This window comes from Polistes fuscatus, unplaced genomic scaffold (assembly GCF_010416935.1).
Source record: "Polistes fuscatus isolate 324 unplaced genomic scaffold, CU_Pfus_HIC Scaffold2, whole genome shotgun sequence".
In the NCBI taxonomy this organism is placed as follows: domain Eukaryota; kingdom Metazoa; phylum Arthropoda; class Insecta; order Hymenoptera; family Vespidae; genus Polistes; species Polistes fuscatus.
This window is the reverse complement of record NW_025113096.1, coordinates 463,950-486,181: the sequence shown is the minus strand read 5'-3', so window position 1 is coordinate 486,181 and position 22,232 is coordinate 463,950. Positions and strand designations below refer to the sequence as shown.

Below are 22,232 nucleotides of genomic sequence, written 5' to 3'. Positions count from 1 at the left end.
TTGATAACAATCTAAACGATCAAGGTGTCCAAATGGAACGTACAATAAATATTCCTGAGATACTTGCAAAATATTAAACATTCCAGTAGAATGGAAACGCGCTGTGTGCAGCAGCAGCACACTTTGGTTACTCGGATATGTACCTTAAGGATTTCTTTTTTTTTCTTTTTTTTTGTTATTTCATCGACAGAGGCGGCAAGCTCAAAGAGATCACGCCAGAAATAAGGTCATAAAGAGTAATTACATCTTGTAGTCGCCATAAAGCCATAAAATCCGACAGCGTCTCGACAGCGGCCAAGCAAGCTTATAAGTTATACCACTTAATTACTCACATTCACCTTAACGGATAACCGAAATGGTTCTCTTCTCTGATATTTAACGCTCTCCGAAAGGCCACCAGCCCTCTCCCCCATACCCCACCTTTTTATATATCCGGCAAAACACTCGTTTTCTAGGTAAGTTTTTTAGTCATCCGAGACAAGGTCTATCTTTTTATCGAAGAAAACGTTTCGAAACGGTTATACCAGATTGGTTCTGACCTATCTACAAGATAGAAAACCACTTTCTTACGTTTAAGTTTATCGATCGATCGGAAAAAATCTTCCGTGATCCGTATCCCTCATCCCCACTCCCGCACTTCCCCCTCCCCGATAACTAATTTATTGTTATATATGATATGCTTTTAAAATCTTAAAACGAATCATTAAGGTTTCTCCGATATAACTTTATAATCAAATAAATTACGAATTGTAAAACTTGTTATAAGCTATCGAACGATATTGGAAAACCCACGAACCGTGTCTTAAATCGATTATCGTACATTAATTGATTATCAATGACCTTTTAATCGTATAGTCCTTTTAAGACTAAACTGAAAAGAATGATCGTACTTTTAATACTTTCTTTTTGTTTTTCGTTTCTTTTTATATTACCTTCAAATAAAATTATAAAAATAGACACGTTACTCTCTCGGTATTGGATTATAAATAAATAATATAGCGAGTTTATATCTATCCACTCGTATTTTCTTTTTCGTCATCCTTTTTATGACAGGTAATAAAATTTAAGAAACCTTTACGCTTAGTCTGTCATATCCAGGACGTATTTTTATAAATGTTTTCATACCCATCGAAATATATATTCTTTTAAAGATGACAAAACATATTTTTATATGTTATTAGATTAATTACATTTGAAATAGAAGATAAATGATATATGTACCGTTAATAATTCAAACTATCGCAAGGTATAGAAAAGTTCTATCCGACTCGGCAGGTATCTGAGAAGTCAGGTAAAATATCCAAATAAATGAAAACTATACGCATTCGTTTAGAACCCAACATAAATACAAAAGTTTATATTGCACCTATTGATATAATATTACCTGCAACTTTTCACAGATCACTCGTCGTTAAAAAAACTAACGTTAAACGTGTGTATAATACAAATACTCCAAAAACATTGAAAGCATCTCGTATTTTATTCTTACCCAGGTATCTTTTCGAGTATCCGACGGGTCGGGGGAGATAAGGAACCAGTAAAATAATATAAAATAATCAAACAAAATCGTATAAAATCGTTATATAATAATTTCTATTTACCGTATAAAAATCTGTAAAAAAATGTGTAGAAAGGGTAGCGGCGATGGTAGGATCCGGTGTATGTGGTGAAAACGTTACGTCGGTCAAAGTCACACGTCACATCCTCGCATCTCGTCTCGCATCTCGTCTCGCAACCCGTCGGTTCCGATCATTCCGACGTGAGCCTGGCCGGTTGGTAGGTTGGTTGGTTGGTTGGTTGGTCGGTCGGTTGGTTGGTTGGTTGGTTCGTCCTTTCGCACGTTCATGCCACCACGATGATCCTAGGGGATTTGGTTGACGAGCAAGAGGAACAGAGAAAGAGAATAACCAAAGGTGGTGGGGATGGTAGGGTTGCGTTGGATGAGAAACAGAAAGGTGGGGGGTTGAAACGGAGAGTTGGAAGCGCGCGAGCGCTTCAGTCGACGCTGAAACCTTCGAACCCAAAGGACGTGCGTGCGCGTAACAAAACTATCATCATCATCATCATCATCAAGGTCTTCGTTCTAATTCGACTGGGTTTCTTGCCTTATCCTTTCGTTAGATTCGATGTCGCTCGTCGTCGCACACATATCTGACTTTTTCGGCCATAAAACCCTCGTTAAGGGACCTCCCGGAGGAGGCCCCCTTTTTCTTTCCTTAAGTGCGTCGAACAAAGTTTTTTGTGAAAAGATAAGAAAGAGGAAGAGCACTAACGGTGTACTTAGATCTAGTGAATACATAAATAACGATAGATCGTCGTCTAATCGTTCAACGGATTCAACTAATTTAGGATTTGTACTTTGAAAACGATCGTTTTCTTTTTTCAACGGGGAAGAAGGAGAGGGGAGTCAAAATACAGCGCTTTTGAGCGCTCTTTAAGAGATGCTGGCTTCTAACACTAATCAGTATCTATGTCCGGATTATCTAACTCCTTTGCCAACTACGGTTAGTATAGATATACGTTTTTTCTTTTATTCTTCTATTAATTTTTAATGAGGGGAAAAATGAGCTGCGATCGTTGTAACGCGTATGATTGTTTATTTTTGTAATATTTTCTTTGTAAGAGGAGAGGAGAAGTATTTCAAAAAAGTATGTGTTTTAAATCAATCGCGTTAAAATTGTACATACGGTTCTTCTCTCTTTTTATCTTTTATTTCTCTCTCCCTTTCTCTCTCTCACCCCCGTCCCACCACCCTTTATCCACCACCCTTTTCTCTCTTCTACATATCGCTTTTGTGTCCAGCTGTCAATGGCGTGACCACGGAGCATTCGCTAATAAACAATAACATTCAAATCAAAAGACCGTTTCGTAGTTGTCAACAATTGTTCCGATTGACTAAAGCTTTCGCACCGTACCCAGTCGTAGGAACAAAGCACTGCGGAAACTTTCACGTTTAATAAATATATAACATCAAATATTCTCAATGATATTGGAAAATTTTCATTCGCAAGGTTACGTTGCATGGCAATTACTTTATATTATACGTACAATTTAAATAAATATCTGTAACCATTTAAAAAAAAAAAATAAACAAAAAAAAAAAATTATTACTATAATTACGCGTTGGAAATTATCGCAAAACTTTTATTGTCGAACATTCGAAACGATCGCGAAAAACTAACAAAAACTAACGATCATTGTTATAATATTAAAAATTATGTAAAAAAGAAAGGAAAAAAAAAGAACAAACAAGAAGTATTAGTCATTATAATGAAAAATAATAAATCAGGTTGCTTTCAACGATCGCGTTTCACAATAACTGTTCTCGTTCAGTCGAACGAGTTATTATGCGTCGTTCGCGATGCAACGATATTTTAAAAATACAATTGTCGTTGAATTCATCGGTTGGGAAATGACAATCATATAAATATATAACGAGTCGATAATTTTCTTGTGTAAGTGTCAGTTATTTATATTTAACTCGTCCCATAATTAAAAATAAGTTAATAAGAAGATGATAAAATATAAACGTTTTAAAAACCGAAACCGTTAAGTTACACGAACGTGATTAATAGATGATGGTCTTCTACTTGCTCGTCGTCGTCATCGTCGTAGTCGTAAATAGCTTGGCTCTTCGGCAATTCACGGTAGCACCGATACAACCAACCAACCAACCAACCCACCAACACAACGAATGCGCGTTGCACCATTAGCACGAGCAAACTCACGCACACCTCGTCTATCTATCTCTATCTCTCTCTCACTCTCTCGACGTGCCACACCGTAGTGCACGTTGCCGCACCTCGGCTTTACAACGGACGTTGCATTTTAATTACGCCTACGAGAGGCGGTACATCCGCCGTGTACATCGAGCTCTTGCACATCGATACTACTACTACTATTCCTTGTATATACGTGTCCTTGCTTTTACCACCAACAAAAATATCACACACACACACATACACACCCTCCAACCAACATTTCTATACGAAAAACCTAAAATGATCTTACGGTTACATTTAAAAAGAGATTCCAACGAAATATAATTAATTTCTCATAGAAAATTTGATAACGCGGCTCTCGCGTAACGATTTAAGAAAAAAATTTAAACGAGGAATGAACGATCAAATTTATTCGATCATTTACCAATCATCTTGCTCGTTTTTCTCCTAACCAATTATTTTCATTATTATTGAATGTATTTGGGTTATAATATTATTTATATTATCACTCGTTGTGACACTTGTGTTGTGACATAACGTATACGAGTCTTATAGGTAATCTGTATTATTATTATTATTATTATTATCTTCAGTCTTGAGACAACAGTTTAATGAGTTAATATTAATGATTAGTTTAATTACAATTAGTAAGATGGTAAAGATCACGAAGTTTTTTTTCGCGTTAATGGTTTGTTCTATTAACGAACAATTTTTCATTCTGCCATAAGAGGATCCTTTTTATTTGATTTCATTTTATCCAATCTACCTCGAAGAGAAACATCGAACGTATATCGCTAGTGTCGATCGCGACGGCATCATACAAATGGATCGATCTTCTGTCGAGAAGATCACTCTTTTCTTAGCCTCCTCCCTCCCCTCCCCGTACCTCTCTCACCTGAGAGTAAAACCTTCCTCTTCTTCTTTCGAAAAGAGAAGCAAAAGCATATCGATATGTCTCTCGCAGTAAAACTCCGTTTTTCTATTCCTCCCTTTTCTATCCGTCACGATGACGGACATAAATCCTTCTCGCTGGCCTTTCCTCGTTTTCTCCCCGCCAACCACCACCCTCCCCCCTCCCCCTAGCACAGTCCGGAACGCGTGACTGATCGTGTACGGTCCGTGACAAGAATGAAAAACGTTTCTCGTAAAGACGGGGCCCACGTCACAGTAGTAGTTCCTAGTGAAATGCGATTTTCAAAGGAATCGATGGTAGGGATATGGATGGGAGGTAGAAGGTTACAAAAGTATGAGAGAGAGAGAAAGAGAGAAACCTTTGCTTAGCGAATAATAAATTAATGAAGAAGCTGGACGACAGTGTAAAGATCTTTATGACGTTCCGTCAAAGTTTTCATACTCCGTGAGATTAATGACCCGTCGTTGCTCCCAGACAATGATCGAACGGAACGGCTAAGAGACTTTTGAAGATAACAAAAAATAATAATTCTCCTTTTTTTTTTTTTTGTTAGAGCAACGTTATTGTAGAATCGTCTATCGCGAAACGAATACTTTCGATTTCACGATAAATCAAAAATAATACGTACGGGGTTTTAAACAACCGACCAATAAAAGTCGACGATTTGGCGAGCTTTTGAAAACACGTCGGATGAAAATAAAGAAAACGTTGAAGAATGATTTTTCGTTGAGAGAACAACAGCAGCAGCAGCAGCAGCAACGGTAACAGCAGCAACGCCGAAAGCAACGTTTTACGGTGGTGGTTTCGTCGGTGGTTGCAACGATGCACATCGCGATGGATCGATCGCCCTTGGCCAAACGCTTTAACGTAAACAAATCACGAACACGCGACCAACTCGTTCGGTTCCTATTTCGCGTTAAATCTATACGTTTTCGTATAGATACCCCTAACATTTCATTTTTAATATACTCTAGTCGACTTTACGACGCTTCCCAATTAACTAGCGTTATTTATATGATACGTGTCCGCAAATTGAAGACAAATTATATCTATACGAATGTGTTCATTTAATTTTCCTAGACTAGAGTCAAATTTGACGATGACGAAATATAACGTTAATTGTTTTCTTTTTATATTTTAGCTGGATGCAAAGAAAAGTCCACTCGCTCTTCTCGCCCAGACTTGTAGTCAAATCGGAGCGGATCCACCGTCGAGCAGGTCCCTGTTGAATAGTTCGGACAAAACTTCGAAATCGTCTAAATCTAATCGAGATCATTCCCGCGAGGGAAGTTCGCCATCGAGGAGAACACCTACGAGCGACGTTATTAGCAGATCGAATTCCAAAAATTCTCACGAATCTTTTGGTCGGGAAAAAACGTCCAGTCCGGAAGATCAACAACGATCGGCATCCAGTCATTCGACGTCCGCTCGTTCGAGAACACCGGGAAATAATAATAACAAAAGATGTTCGAGCAATCAGAGTGCTTCCTCGGCCCGAGCAGCGACCCCGCAGGGAAGAAAAACGACTACACCGGAAGGTGCAGTATACCTAAGCGAGCCGAGTCCAAGCGACGGAATCTCAACGAGTTCCTCCGTTCGAGGAACTCATCATGGTAGTCCTACGATTAGGCCAAATTCTTATAGCCCTGCCGGAGTATTGGCCATGACAGATCCATCGATAAAGGATCTACCGCTCGGTACCTTCAAAATCGGTCTACCTCCTTCGACGAGTTCGGCTTATCACTTGGCCTATGGTGGTTCGCAATTGCCAATAGACGTCATGTCGGCCGGCAGCTCGTTACTGTCTCCGCATCAGCACGCGCTTAAAAGTGGACTCATCGGTGGCCCGACGAGTCCCTATTTGGCTTACGGCAGCCGTTTGAAACCGTCGCCTAGCAGCGGAACCGACGCATCGTCGTCCATAGGTCTCTGTCGGGATCCCTACTGCACCGGGTGTCAATTGAACTCTCACCTATTGGCTGCCGCGGTGGCGGCAGCGGCTGCTGCGGCGACGACCACCGGCACGAGTGTTCCTTCGCAAGCAAAACTCTCGACGAGTCCTACGGTTCTACCTCCCTCGACGGTTTCTTCTTCCTCCGCGTCTTCTTGCCCGTCCGGTTGCGTCCAGTGCGATCATAAATCTGGATCCGGGTCGCCTTACGGCTCCGGAATGTCAACGGCTGCCGCGGCTAGCGTAGCTGCAGCTGCCTACGCCCACGCGCAATTGAGTGCCCTCGCTGCAGCCTCCCAGCTTCCGTACGTCTGCAACTGGATGGCCGGGGACACCGTCTACTGTGGGAAACGTTTCGCCACCTCGGAGGAGCTCCTTCAGCACCTCAGAAGCCACACGAACGCTTCCGTTCCGAGTTCCGTTAACGGCACGGACCCTTCCGGCGCTACCGCCGCTGCCGTGGCCACTGCAACGGCACTTTCGATGCTCTCGCCTCCGTTACCGCCACCTCCCCCGCATTCCTTGGCCCTCCCGTCCAGCCACCCTTTTTTTTCAAGAACCTATCCTACACCCCCGCTCAGCCCACTCGCCACGGCGCGTTATCATCCGTACGGTAAACCCGCACCACCTATGTTACCTCATTCCCTTTCGTCTCTCGCTTTCCCTCTACCTCCGACCCACCCCGCTCACGTCTTACCCCCACCCCCACCTCACCCACACCCGCATCATTACTTCTCGCCGTACTCGTTTTACGCTGCGCCAAGGCTCGGGGCAGCATCTGGACTTCATCAATAAGAAGAACGAGAGGAACGGAGCCGCCCAGCCATTGTTGAAAAAGCCCACGACTGTGATTTTTTCTCCGCAAGGATGAGCGAGAGAGAAATAGAGAGAGGGTTCGAGGAGATTACATTTTTGTCTATTAAAGCCCAAAAATACGGGTACGCTTTTTTACCGCATATATATATATCTATTAAATTTTCAAATGTATGTATTTTTCTTGCTCGTTCTCTCTCTCTATCCCGTTTGTATATTTATCTCTCTTTTCCTCTCTCTTTCTCTCTCTCTCTCTCTTTGTTGCTCACATGCATATGCGCGTACCTTCGCCATCTTTTCTAGAAATTTGTTCATACGCATTTTATCGTTGTACGCGTTTCTTCGTAAAGTTAAAAAGATTTACGACGACGTCGAAGAAATATTCATAAATTTCTGTGTCCGTCTATCTTTTTCAGAAGAATAGAAACACTGGGTATATTGTATATGTACATAAATATATATATATATATATCGAGGATCTTCTCGATTTGATGGTACAATCGGAAAAGGGTATTTGCTGCCCCATACAGGCCTCACTTACGCCTACATCTAACAAATATCACCGATATAAATATTGTATGTTGAATATAACAAAATATAAAATTGGTGATGTTAATAAATAATAGCATATAAAAAAAAAAAAACACTAATTTACAATATAGTCACGTATTACGCGTATATCACCCGATAAATCATCTTCAACATCGATTTATTCGGAAATGAAGCCTTGTACAAAAAAAAAAAAAGTTCACTTTATTTTTTCATGTAGTTTTCATTCCCCTTGTATCACTAAATCTGAAATATCCTCTGTACGTATATATGTTACTGTTAATTTGTGAAATAAGCGTCGAAACTCTGAAATAACTATACCAACCTGTTGAAATATAAAACAAAACAGAAATTACTGTACATACATACTTCAATTAAATATATAAATTTACAAGAGGCGAGAGTAGTTTTGAAATACGAGATGCAAGAGATTCTTCAACTTCATTTCAATACCTGCCTATACTAAACCGTTGTAAATCTGGAAAGAAAAAATATGTGTTTCTTCGTTTTATGGCCTTCCAAACGAAAATAATCTAATCTCGAAATAGGGTTTCTTTATTGACTTGAGGAATTAAACTAGGTTTCCTTCGAAAACTATGAAAACTATGAATAAAATAAAATAAACGCGAACAATGAGTGCTCGTAGTTATTCGTTCTTATCTTTTTTCTATCCTTGGAAACCAGATTTTCAGTCAGTCGTAGTGTTCTATCGATTTTGGAAACGTACCTTCCACTACGTTGAAATAAAATTGAAGAATATTTTTCATCTCATATACTTCAACTACTGGCATCTCTTTTAAATTCATATATGATCTACTTATTTCGGATTTAACTGAACTATACAATATAATGGTAACATATATATACGTTTATACTTATGTACATCGTACCGCATCTATTTTTGCGTAACCAAAGTTTTAGTATCTATCGCGTGACGCCATTTAACTTGCGTCTATCGATATTCTATTAAATTAAAGAAAGAAGAGCGAAGACCGAATGTTAGAGAAATATTGTCTGTAAATAGATTTATTATTCTAGTATGATAAAATTATAAAAAAGAAAAGAAAAGTAAAAAAAAAAAAAACGAATTGCAAACACTGTAAATGTCGAGATTTTATCGCCTAGAACTCTTGTATCTTCGATCGATGTGGTGGGATTTTTGTATTTTTCAAGTTATCGTTGTTCTATGTTATTCGATCTCACATTGATAACTTTTTAAAATCGAAATACGAGAAACCTATTGAGAGAGAGAGAAAAAGTATGAGTTGTAGTTTTTTTTTTGTTACCTTCCTCAAATTTCCCCGAGGATTATATTGTAAAATTTGGAAAGTAAGCATTTTTGAATTAAGTAGCATTTTGAAATATCGTAATACGATTCTTTATAAAAAAAAAAAAAGAAAAAATCGTTCCTTCGAGATGACTATGATAAATTCTGAAAACATACCGAATGACTTGAAACGTTACTACGCTTTACAACTCGCTCGTAAAAGCATGGAATCGAAGATACGTCAAGGATTAGGATTGATGCAGCTGACGGGACTCACAATGGGCGCCTTTGTAACGATCGTTCGTTCGTTCGTTTTGACGCTGCCGTTATCTCGAAAACTTTTATTACAAAATTGAAATATAATCTTAAAAATGTCTCTTTCGTGCCTTAGTAAATGGTAGTAAATCGTGAACCTATCTACCGGGAATAATAACAAGTTATATAAGATAGTATATACATTAAGAAGACGCACGCGCACGCACACGCCCACACACATGCATACGGTAGACACCAAAAAAAAAAAGAAATAAAGAAAATAAGAATCATAAAGATTAAAACGGATTAAACATTTGATAGGACGATTCTCATAAATATTAAAACAACGTAAATCGAGAGATATAAAATAACGTTAACTTATCGATGCGAAATACGAATAATATACTAACCACGCATATATAAGCGAAAAGACGCGAATTCGTGGAACATATCGAAGAAACCAACAACAACAACAACAATCAAAAAATAAAGTATAAAATAAAATAAAATTGATAGTTTAGTGATACGAATCTAGCATCGCATTATATTATTTCTCCCTGTTATATTCCGATTTGGAATCGGTTCGGCTTGGCTTGGTTCGGTTCGGTTCGGTTAGGTTTACTTTCATAGAGAGGAAAGGAAGACACACCATGCGGAAGAACCGTGGTGGCTGCTGGCCGAGGTTGGCCTCTCACGAATACATTATCCTTTGTAACGAGGTGAACGGGTCAAGTAGATGGAGTCACTGCGTCTGTTCATAAATCACTCGAAGGGCAAGCGAGATCACCCCTCGTAACCCAACGGCGTCCACCAATGCCGACATGCCCTCTCTTCTGCATCTGTTTCCGGCTTTTATCGTTCTTCTTTCCGTCGGCCATTAAATTACGACTCGTTTTCGTCTTCCGTTTATCGTCTCTCACGTTCCACCACCCCACCCCCCCTCAACTCCCCTCCTCTCTTTCCTTTCGACGAAACGAACGAAATTCCGAGAATGCGCGAATTTCGATGATCCATCCGAATGAATAACCTTACAACGAAATGACACTGTTCTTCTTCTTAACTGTTCTTACAAGACGTTTCGTTATCGTAGACGTTCCTTTACTCTGGCTAAATCATTTATCTTGATCACTCGGAATAGTTAACTTCTCTCTCTCGAGAGAGAGAGAGCTTGTTTGCGCAAGACAATTATTCTTTCGTTATAATACTATTCTTCATGGCAGACACGTTTTATGAGGATGCATTAAAAGATACAATTTCGGTCAATGAAACTTTAAACTATTAAAAAAACAAAGAGCAATGACTTCGTAACTAATTATAAGATTCTCTATTTAATACCTTCTAATACACTTGTTCAATACTATCAAAGAGGTCGTAAAGATCAGACATTTTATATATTCGATGCTCTTGTGAAATATTATATAGCATTTGAACTTGTTTTTCTATCGAATCAACGCTTAATATACGATGACAAGTCGAATAATAATTTTCAATTTAATCTCTTGCATTCGATGTTATCCCCATTTCCTTCGTTTTACATTACGACACAGTATAATTTTAAATATTATTTTATTATCTAAACCAGCGAAAACAAATTGACTATTATTTGCATTCAATTGTTAAAAATAAACAAGTACTGTGTCGTTGAGTTGAGTGTTTAAATTTATTATAGTTTTTCAATGATTTAATGTTTCATCTCATATAAGAAAAAAATTAATTGACGATTACTACAATCCAAAGCTTCAAATAATCGACGAGCGTGTATGTAACATAAAAACAAGAAAAATAAGTGATATTCTAAGCGAGTTGAGATCGATCAGATTAAATGGAAGAATAATGAGCGAGGAAAAACCGCAGTATGCCGTTTCTGCAGACACCGTTTGCATAGATGTGGTTGCTTGCTATTGCCAAATGTGACAGTATGTGTGAATCTATTACCGACCTCGCAAACTCTTACACGAACATTCGTGTTCAACATCATCGCGCGACATTGTCCGTGTTCAAACCTACGAAGTTAACCGAGATCTTCAGTCCTTGCAACGTACCCCTTATATTCTCAAACAAAGTTACAGGATCTTCCAAAATCACTGATCATTTTCATCACCTTGAATATTTTCGTTCATTTTTAAAGATCATAAAAATATGAAAACGTTAGCGAACAATTTCACTTTTGTTTGTCTAACATAAGTAAAGAAAAAAAAAAAGTGAAATATAAAATTGAATAAGAACGGTTATTATTGGCGTATCTCGAAAGCATTTCGTTTATTTAGTAAGATTCGTTGAATGTAAAAAGCTTGCGTGCGAATTGGTCTCTCTTGGCCGTCCCCCTCGACCCCCGATTCGAACCCGATGATTTCTCTTCCTTTCACTGGCGGTAATCGATTATTACGGCGGATCCATGCCACGACTCGAGTTCACGGCACGGTCGCACGGCTTTTGTACGGCGCGTCCTGGCCTCGGGAGGAGATAAATTGTGTTGTACAAATACCCATAACGACCGCGGAAAGCCTTTGGGTGCCTCTCTCGGGTGCTTTTACACGATCGCATAGAAGAGGGCTCCCCGTCAAGATCGGAGTTCATTCATCAGGCAAACGCTTGCTTTATATAAGCCTAACGACCGTGAGTTAGAGTATGTTGTGTGCGCGTGAGCCCACGACCAACCAACCAACCAACCAACCGAACGAACGAACGAACGAACGAATGAACAAACGAAAGAACGAATGACCGATCGAAAAACCGACGACAAACGATACCTGGCAAACGAACCGCAGTATTTATCTTCGTCCGATTTTGAACGCACCATTTAGTCTACCAGCATGAACTTTATTTAGCTTTCCCCGATAGAACAATATTGAGATACAGCCGAATTCTTTGTTTGAAAAAAAAAGAAAGAATAAAAAAACGACAAAAATTCGTTCCTACGAATAGTAAAATGAATTATCGAAAATATTCGGGTACCTTTTGTCAAATTTCATCGTTGTATTTTAAATTGAACTTAATTGTACGAATTTTTGTATAGTATTTGTTTTAAAATCGCCCCCGCTGATTTATTTCCTTCGTATTATCGATAAATTTAGAATTTTGCGTTAAAAATTTGATTTGAAGTTTTACGCTACCGGACGTACGCGATTAATATCAAAGTAATGACGTATATCGAAGCTAGAAACGAAAACAGGACGAATGATTTATCTTAACGGCGTTATAATTCTATAATCTTAAGTTAAAGAAGGTCATTACCATAATGTTCATCTTCGTGCTGATCATAGGATGCCTTTTTCCTTAGGTACGCGATCGTTTCCGACGATCCCTTTCGCAATACGCTCGGAACACTGGCTACGGAGCCACGATGGAACGTTTATACGTGATTCCTGTTATTTTCAATCATTACTCTCGTCGGCATCCCTACATCCTCGCATCTCACCATAATCGTATCATCGACGGCCTATCGTTAAGCCGAACAGGAAGATGATAGGTTTAATTCCTCTTGACTCGTGCTTTGTTTCAAGAGGCTTTCGCCATAATAAGGACAGGTCCGTCACGGTGACTCGGAATTTTACCTTAGCTCCAATCTAGCGGGACGTTTTTACTTTTTTTTTTTTCTTTCTAACGAAATACCCCCGATATACTACCTCTATTTTATTTGTTTTTTCTTCTTCTTTTTTTTTTTTTTTTTTATACAACTAACATAAGAGTAGAAATCATCCTTTGTCTAGAAAAAGTTCTCCGAAGTTTCTAAGTAGCATGATCGCGTACGTCACACCGTTATTCATTAATTCGAAACTTCGAGTTGCGATTGTTGACATATCGCACAACGAGTTAGGATTCTTTACTTCTGATGTCGTTAAAGATGACGAAAGAGTTTCATTAGAAAAACAGTCATGTTTCTTTACTTTTCTCTGTAAGTTTTTTTAAATGTTATGTTACTTAAGTACCAAAGAGGTCGCATTTAGTTTATGTCTAATAACGTTAACGTTTATCTCTCTTTCTCTCTACCTATTTCTTGACAAAATTTATCATTTCAATCTCGAACAAGGTAACGTAAATTCCACGTATAGATTTACACGCGGATAGCTTTTAGTAATACGTCCCGCTCGAAGCAGCAACGCTTTGGCAACCACTAAATCAGATTAGAAACCTAAGATCTATTCATCGCGTTCACCCGGCCTTAACCCATACGAATAGCACCTGGGCACGCGGATGAGAGCGCGGCCGTAGTAGGTACGAGCAATGCTTGCGTTCGTTCAACTTGAAAATCCTCTTCTAACAAAATATTGCTTTTCACAGATTCCAAGGACTTAACGATTTCAAACATGATTAGCAACGACTTGGGGCTATCTAATCGAATCGTTAGTTTCACTGAACTATCAACAGGATTTTATTGAATTCCAAAAACGACAGGATACGCACAGTTAAATGAATATTTTCGATAAATCTTTTCTAAACAAAAATCAAAGCTTTATCGATATATTACTTTCTCGCTTTCGAAGATTAGAAAGTCGAATTTTATTTAACGATGCGATAAATTATCTACACCGTATACTTAGAAAAATAATATTTATTAATATTCAACAAATCATATTTCTCATATTACCATGACACGTATAATAGAAAATAAATACTCCATATAGAAAAATAAAGTATCCAAGATCGCGCGCGTGTAAGAAGATACTAAACCCCAACGAAATTTGAAAAATAAGCTAGTAAGTATTGACGTAAAAGTACGCAAGGGAAGTGCGGTCTCGAGTCAAGCAAGCAGCAAGAGATAGTAAAAATTTGATCCGAACGAGCATTGTCGTCCCGTTGGCAAAGGCGTCATAGAAACCACCACGGTATGGATCGAAAGAGAGAAAAGAAAAAAAAAAAAGGAAAAAAGAGGCGAAAATGTGAAAATGTGGGAGTCGAGGACGTAAGCCAAACCGCGATAAAAGGTACTCTAAATAAAGTGGTGTATATATGGTAATCGTGCGATAGGAGGAACCCAAGAAGGAGAAGAATCAGGAGGAGGTGGAAAAGGAAAGGCGTCTGGGGATGGCGAGGAAGGTGCTTTCCTATCGGTTCGATAGCTCTCGGTGGGACGACACTGGATGGCAAACGGAGGTTAAAAAGCCTTAGTATGTACCATCTCGATATCTAATATCGGTCGTGTACCTTTACGTCGTCTGTATCGGTTTATGTTACTCGGATAATCCTCCACACACTCCTCCTCCTCCTCCTCCTCCTTTTCCTCAACCTTCTTTCCTCATTTTGCTATCCTCCACGTAACTAAAACTTCCGCGTAAACAGAACGCATTTCACACATATCAAAATATGCGTATAATACCCCACCTTTGAGATACCCCATCGATTCTTTCCGCATCTTTTTTTTATATATCCAACGATAACAGGGGGTCGTTCTTACGCGATACCTTATTCGTAAGTATTCGCATAAAATAACGGAAAAAAAATGGATTATTTTCAAAGAAAATATATAAATATTCTACGCGTTGAATTTCAATCAAATGATATTAATGTTGTAATGGAATACGGATGAATAACTTCTATCCGCCATTTAGAAAATGAGATTGTTATTGTACTTTTAAAAAATTATTACGATATTTAACGCGAGTAGATATTTCGTTTGATCTCTTTTTCTCTTTCTCTCTCTCTCTCTTTGTATCTATCGGAATGAATATCACCTACAATTGAAAAAGTAGAACATTTTTCGCATAGATTCAAATAGCATTGGTCTCTTTTACCTTCGCATCAGCACGATGGACGGACATTAGTGTTTTACGATCCGATCGATACTCCTCATAGCAGGTTTCCGCGTTATAACGTACCACCCTATGCATTAAAGACCTGCTTTAGTACATTTTATCTGATAGCCTTATCGCGTCATGATTTATTTCATGTTGCTCGATACATTTTACCCTTTTTTTTCTTCTTTTTTTTCCATGCGATAAAAATAAAACAGAAGAGTTCGAATAAAGAGAAAGAGATATTTTGAAATCAGATTTAAACGAGATCTACGTACCGAAATATATCTCGCCCGTAAAATAAAATCAAATGAAATAAAAAAAGGGAAAGATGTCTCTCCGTGTTAAATGTCACAAATCCAATGAACCATTTCGAAATGGCGCTTCAACGAAAAATATATAATATCCAAAAAAGAAAAAAGAAGAAAAAGAAAAGAAAAGAAGAAAAAAAGATAGAAAGGCTATTTAACATTCCGTCTCATTTCCTGCAAACGCTCTCTTGACGTGCCCTCCCTCCCCCCCCCATAAGAGAAAGAGAAAGAGAAAGAGAGGGAGAAACCAACCGATGGTTCGCACTGGATGCGAAAATTGCTTCGGCAAGAATTATCGACTATAAATTACTGTTGGGTTGGTATTCTAACCTCTAGGTTCCACCGTTACTCATGCAAATGACGAGGCGCAGAGCACTGTGCGCGTAGCCCGCGGTCGGGACATTACTACGTACCTTCTACTATCCTTCGGACACTCTCGCCGTTTACCTTCGAGTTATATGGATTCCAAATGGAAAGAACAAGTGTGAGAGAGAGAGAGAGAGAGAGAGAGATCCGAAATACGCCTCGAGGAAATGTAACTCACAGTATCGGGGCGCGAATTGCCAAGCATTTACATTTTATTGCACTCGGTCAAGACAGACTGCTTTCCTCACCCCCTCCGCCCCTCATATCCCTCCTTTTCTACCTCCTGACGAGTTTCTCTTCCTTTCATCTCCCTGTTTTAAGTACCCCACTTCGTTCGACAAGAACAAGACCCGATCATATGACCATTGTTCATTAGAAATGAACAGTATCGTTTCATTTCTTTTCTAACGTGAAACTTTTTTATTGATCTCTTTTGCTAAAGAAAGAAACGATAAGTGTAATGAAAAAGAAGATGGCAGTGTGCTCGGGGGATAGTATAATTCAATATGGATTTTCATTTTTTGATCATCAACGGAACAAATGTATACCATTTCGTAATTGTAATAAATGTTCGTTTAAGATCTTTGCGGGGTTTTTAATCACCCAAACGAGAAGTGTTACCAGAGAACAAAACGCGAGAGTTTGCTTGTCAAAAAAGTAAGCACCACTTTTGCGAAGTAATCTATCTTCGGAGTTTATTGCAACAAAGTCCTGCATTATACTGTATAAAATAAAATTTCGCAACGTGCCAACACACGTTTTATATTATTACCGTGAAAATATATTATCTTAAGCAGATGCAAAAAGAGAGAAAGAGAAGCAAGCAATCCTATAATTTCGATGGAAAAGATACGACACGGTTGTACGTGCGTAACTATTTGAGGACTCATAAGAAATATTTAAATTATACACATCCTTCCTATTATCGTGTCGCGTACCGTTCCCCTCTGTCATTACGCGTACGTTATCGTGCATACACGTGCATACACGTGCATACCATTCGACCAACGTTACATAGTACTCTTTATTAGAAACTTATGTATATACTTGTGGCGATGAAGTTTAAACGCCGTGTCACAACACGCTATACAACCAATAACGTTCGCATACTTTCTATTTATTTTTTCCCCCATTCCTTTTGCACTCCCCGAAGCATTTTACAAACTTCCAAGACTTTTCATTCGATCTTTCAAGTCTCTATAGACGTACTAATTGCATACAAACGAGATATAATCGAACGATGATCGAGTTGAGTGACATTTGTATATTCAAACTTCATCGATTAAAAGTAACATATATAATACGTATTTTTGTATCCTTAATACTCGTTAAACCAAATCCCATTGGGGTCTTTGAAGCTGAATAAATATTATATTAAATATTTTAATATCAATACTTACTATAGTACTTTATTATCAATTATTAATGTAAAACAATGAAAATTGTCGTCAGAGTAACTTAAGGTGCCATAGTTTGTTCACCTGTATATATTTTTGCTACGGAAATGTTGATTTTCCCATCGAAATACCGTGTAAGTGAAATATCATTGATTCGTTCGTTTTCTCAGAGTACGATAGAGTAAAAGAAGAAGAAAAATAAGAAGAAGAAGGAGAAGAAGAAGAAGAAGAAGAAGAAGTAGAAGGAAAAAGTAGAGAGGGCTTGCTATTGTGCTGCCTCTAAATTGAATTTTTTTTCAATTCATTCCACTTCGCGGTGCTGAGAGAGGTTTCGAAGTCGATGGGTGTCTGTGCGCGACAGCGGTACCTGCTAGTCGTAAATTCTCATTATTTTTAAATTGGAAATGAGAAGTGTACGTGCGTGCTGCGGAAAAAGAGAGAGAAAGAGAAAGGGAGAAGAAGGAAAAAAGGGACGAAGAAGAAGAAAGCTTTCTGTAAAAAGAGGAAACGAGTGGTGTACATCATTCACCGTAAACACGCCTATTCTTACGTGAGAACTAGTGTCAAAGAAGTTAAGTTAATTACGTACCGACTTGTTTGTCGATAACAGCTATTGTTAGAAAAATGACGTAAAATACAAAGGATCCATCTTTTTATTTCTTGTAATTGCTACCCATTAGAGTTTCGTCGAATTTCAAATAATCTCCTTTTATCAAAATTCCCTTTGCGAACAAATGTAATGTAAAATAATTGAAAATTCAGTATTTCTAAATTCAGATATAACGTTAGAACTAATTCAAACCAATCCAAATTAATTGGTTGAGGTCAAGCGAATCTTCATTATTCAATGATCCCAATATTTTGTTGAATATAAATACGTATTATTTTATTTTATCAGTATTTCTTTATTTTGAATTAACATTGGATAAAAATTTTAAAAAAAGAAAAAAATATGAATAAAGATTTATCTTTGCACTTATTTTGAAAAATCTGTTAGAAATACGTATACAGTAATAGTCAGTAGTTTTAGTATTAATATATATATGCAATCTTTTAAACTTCAATTAATGTATATCTTCTTTTGATCATTCTATCATCTTAGTGACTACTTAGATTATAATTTCGATTATATAGAAGCTATCTTGTTGTAACAATGAAGAAAATATATTTCTCAATAAAACTTTTGCATCTTTCCTATATCAGTTTACTCCATTAAATTTGGAATTAAGTTTATTCTGATGTAAGGAAAACAATAAATATACATATATATATTATTAAATAAAAAATAACAGTTACCTGCTTTTAAATAGTTGTTATCGCCGCTCCTGTTAATTTTGAATTTCCTCATTTTCATGAATGGTAATGGAATACACAATAATTATCACTGAATTCGACAAATTGTGAAAAATAAATTGATAACTTATGATCCGTTGCCAACGATCGTCAAATCTGGATTACGAAAAAAAATGTTATAGGTAATTGTTTGTAATGTTGTAAATAAACAATAAATTTATAACCGAATATCGCGTAGAGATAAAACAAAATCACTCGTATAGATAATTATAAAAAGAAAAGTATCGTAAAAAGTATAAAAGTAAAAGTATCGTATAAGTATAAAAAAAAATTGTATCGTAACAGTTCAAATTTGCAAAAGTATCGTATAAGTATAAAAAAAAATTGTATCGTAACGTTCAAATTTGCACGACACATGCGCCACAGCGGTTGTTCTTCGAACTACTTTGTAATTTAGTATTTGCGTATACAGGGTGGATCTGAACAGGGGATGATTGTACGTGTCAAAATAAATATAAGAAAAAAGAGTAACATCGTTTCATTTAAGGTACCGTTTCCGAAAAAATTATATTTGAAAATTCTATACAGCATGCTAAAAAACAGAGCCTCAAACGACATAATGTTATACTTTCTTTGACTTATTTTTACGCGTAGAGTTACCCCTTGTCCAGTTGTCTCACCAGTTCAGATACATAATACTATACTGAATTATAATATAATTTCAAGTATAATAACTTAATATATATTGTAACGGCACGCACAAGGAATAGGCAAAATTAATGTTTATTCAATCAAGTACGTGACAATAGTTTTATCGTGATATGAAGATATACAACAGACAGTTTTTTCAGCTCTCTGTTTCCACTAAATAATTACCAATCGAAGATTACAAGCACCGTGTATGAAAATGATTCAAAGAACCAAAATAAAAGTAGAGAAGAGTTAGCTACATTTAAGTATAACTGAAACTACGTTTTATATATCGCGAGAAATGATTAGTTTCAAACACATCTTTGCAGGTTCCGATGCGACTAATTGTTAGATAAGTAGTCGAAATCTGTAAAGTATGATATTTAGCAGTGTACAACGGAAGTTGTGGAGTATATTATATTATCAAACACTTAAATGGTAATATATATTTCCATTCCTTCATAACTATGGCACATTTAACTACCGTTCCACTATTAGAGCAGTAAACGACCTTCCACTTTCACAGAAGTCCGGAAAAAAAACACTTTCTTTTGCCCATCCGAAACGTTCATTCCCATAGCGCGGGCGTTCAAACAGACTTCCACTTATGAATTTGTTATATTTTGTTTGTTTGTTAATATATTATTATCATTAAATCGCTCACATGCAGAATCTCCGATTTCCAAAGAGCAATGACTCCTCTAGATGTAGGATAGCATAAATGTAGTGTACCTATCAAACAATCGAAAGTTTAATCGATCCTTATTAGCCGCTCGGTCGTCGAATAACATGTTTCCATTATTATATTTTTTCTCGTAAATGCCGCCTATTAAGTCTCCAACGACTCGCCAAGTTCGCGAGTTTTGTACTAATAATTGATAGTGAAGACATCCCACGATACAATAACGGGATTAATTCAATGCGATTTGGTTATATGTATATTGTCCAAGAAAGATCATACCACGAAGTTTAAACAACTCGAAGAATGCATTCTAGTAAATCGTCTGTAGGATGCATTTATAAGTAATAATGCAAGTGATTAGTACCTTTAACATCGACTATACAATTATTGCTATGGAAGCAGTACGTTGATTCAGAATCTCGATAAATTCAATTGAATTTCTTGCATCCGCACAAGCGCGCGCGCGCGCGCACGCATCCAGAACGCACGTGTGTCTATCATATTGTCTTTATGTTATCTAGTCTATACGTACAGTTAAAATTATAATAGTTTTCCCCCTTTTCCGTGCCATTTATGCACTACAAATTCATTTGAATTCACCAACGACGCTGAAGTAGCGTAACTTATAACACATTATATCGTATATATATAATATATATATATATATATAAACAGCTTTTATAACGCAGAATCTTTCCTACTTTTGTGTGTATGTGTGTGTGTATGATGTGTGTTGTATATGTGTCTGTGTATTCTTAATTTTTGTCTCATTCCATTGTATATATATACATTAGCGTGTCTAGCAGTAACTACAATCGATAACAATTATACATTCTTATCGGCGTTAACGCGGTCTCGCAGTGCCCCGTTTTTTCCTGCTAAACCCGCCTGCGTGGATAAAATATATACTTCATCGTTCGACGCGTTTTTTACCCAATGCTCTGCACGTTCGATTCTAATTAACTACATTTTTATTGTCAATACATTCGGAGGATAACGTCCCTGCACCTGAAATTTTGACTACTATGTCTTTAATACTTTCCGCTATTCGAGATTAAACACACTCTCCTATCTTCTTTTTTATGTAAAACGAGATTATAAGTATAACGATGTTTTATTATCGTTTCTCTCTCGAATCCACTTGTTCTATCGTGGTATCTTTTTTCTTCTCATTTCATAGACAACACAGAAGACCATAGTGCAATGAGATATAGGTTGGTGCAGGACGTCCGAATGAATTAACGAGTACCATTGATTAAAAGGCGAATTATTTCATAATTGCTCGTATTGACTCCTGTATAGCACGATCATCGTCTAGTCCCGACTCGTATCGCCTCTTTATGATTTTTTAAGCGGTCGTACTATAAAGCTCTTATCGAACCGCCTCTCTCATGTCTCTTAATGTTTTTTTTTTGGATAAAGAATATGATCAATGTCGTTGATGTTGGGAAGTGACCTCGGTATGTGTAGTCGCTTTACTCTACCTACCATTCGCTCTATTTCGTTTCGCTAATGTGTGCGTACCTAGAACCTGTGACCAGCACAGATGATCATGAATGTGTGTACGTGTTGTAATATGTGTGGTGTATATATGTTTGTGTATTTCTTTCTTTTTTCCTATCATCTCGACCCTATATTCTATTCATTCGCACATTCAACTTCTCTCTTTTATATTCCTTTTTATCTATTCAACCTCATTCTCCTTCTTTTCTTTCTCTCTCTCTCTCTCTCCCTTGAATACTTTCACTCTACTCACTTTTTGGCCCCGCATACATGCTTCTTTCTTGCCGTAGAGCATACACGCGGAGCTTGTAATATATTTAATTTAGCTTTCTTATCAAAGAGATAATAACTCATGGATAAATCGCAAACGCTAACTTGCATGTTATTTCCGTACTCGTCCATATGAATCGCACCCAGATTCGTATCAGACTATACTCTCATAGCTGGTACCATTTCTTATCCTTGTACTTCAGCATCAGACCGTGCGCCGACGTTTGAAAGTTTTCAGCCTCTGACATCATACGAGCCGTTCGTTCCTCGAGTTGGGATAATTTTTCTCCACGCTCTACTACCATATGATGTGCCTGAGCAACTTCACCAGCAATTCCGGTAACCCGTTCTCTCATATTTTCCGTTGCTGCATTCGGTCCTGGGATGTGTTTAGCCACTGTACGAGAGGCACGACCACTCGATTCGCCAACTGAAACGTATCACGTCTTTGCTGGTTAAAAAAGCGCATTATTTGTTATTTATTCAAAAAAAGGGATAGAAAAAATCATTGGTATATA

At 37.5% G+C, this 22,232-nt stretch overlaps 2 protein-coding genes across 18 annotated transcripts in view; one reads left to right on the top strand and one right to left on the bottom strand.

Moving 5' to 3' along the window:
- The first annotated feature begins 1,762 nt into the window (after window positions 1-1,762).
- On the top strand, window positions 1,763-7,577 carry LOC122516986 (zinc finger protein Elbow-like). 2 transcript variants are annotated; one of them, XM_043635242.1, is made up of 2 exons: window positions 1,763-2,504; window positions 5,777-7,577. In XM_043635242.1, exons 1-2 carry the CDS (start codon window positions 2,442-2,444, stop codon window positions 7,379-7,381), a joined length of 1,668 nt encoding a protein of 555 aa, XP_043491177.1. In that variant the 5' UTR covers window positions 1,763-2,441; the 3' UTR covers window positions 7,382-7,577. The 2 variants fall into 2 exon arrangements, with proteins under 2 accessions (XP_043491177.1, XP_043491178.1); XM_043635243.1 differs by lacking the exon at window positions 1,763-2,504 and adding an exon at window positions 5,424-5,502.
- An 11,533-nt stretch (window positions 7,578-19,110) lies between these two features.
- LOC122516671 (syntaxin-binding protein 5) overlaps window positions 19,111-22,232 on the bottom strand; it is a 56,960-nt gene continuing 53,838 nt past the window's right edge. For all 16 annotated transcript variants that reach the window (XM_043634651.1, XM_043634659.1, XM_043634652.1 and 13 more), the window contains one exon: window positions 19,111-22,144. In XM_043634651.1, the coding sequence (XP_043490586.1) occupies window positions 21,882-22,144 (263 nt within the window). In that variant the 3' untranslated portion in view covers window positions 19,111-21,881. The remainder of the gene's footprint in view (window positions 22,145-22,232) is intronic.

Bases quoted from the DNA above. Each gene is read 5' to 3' on its own strand.
- LOC122516986 (XM_043635242.1), top strand. From the start codon at position 2,442: ATGCTGGCTTCTAACACTAATCAGTATCTATGTCCGGATTATCTAACT. The intron at 2,505-5,776 runs GTTAGTATAGAT...TTTATATTTTAG, and splicing joins TAACTCCTTTGCCAACTACG to CTGGATGCAAAGAAAAGTCC.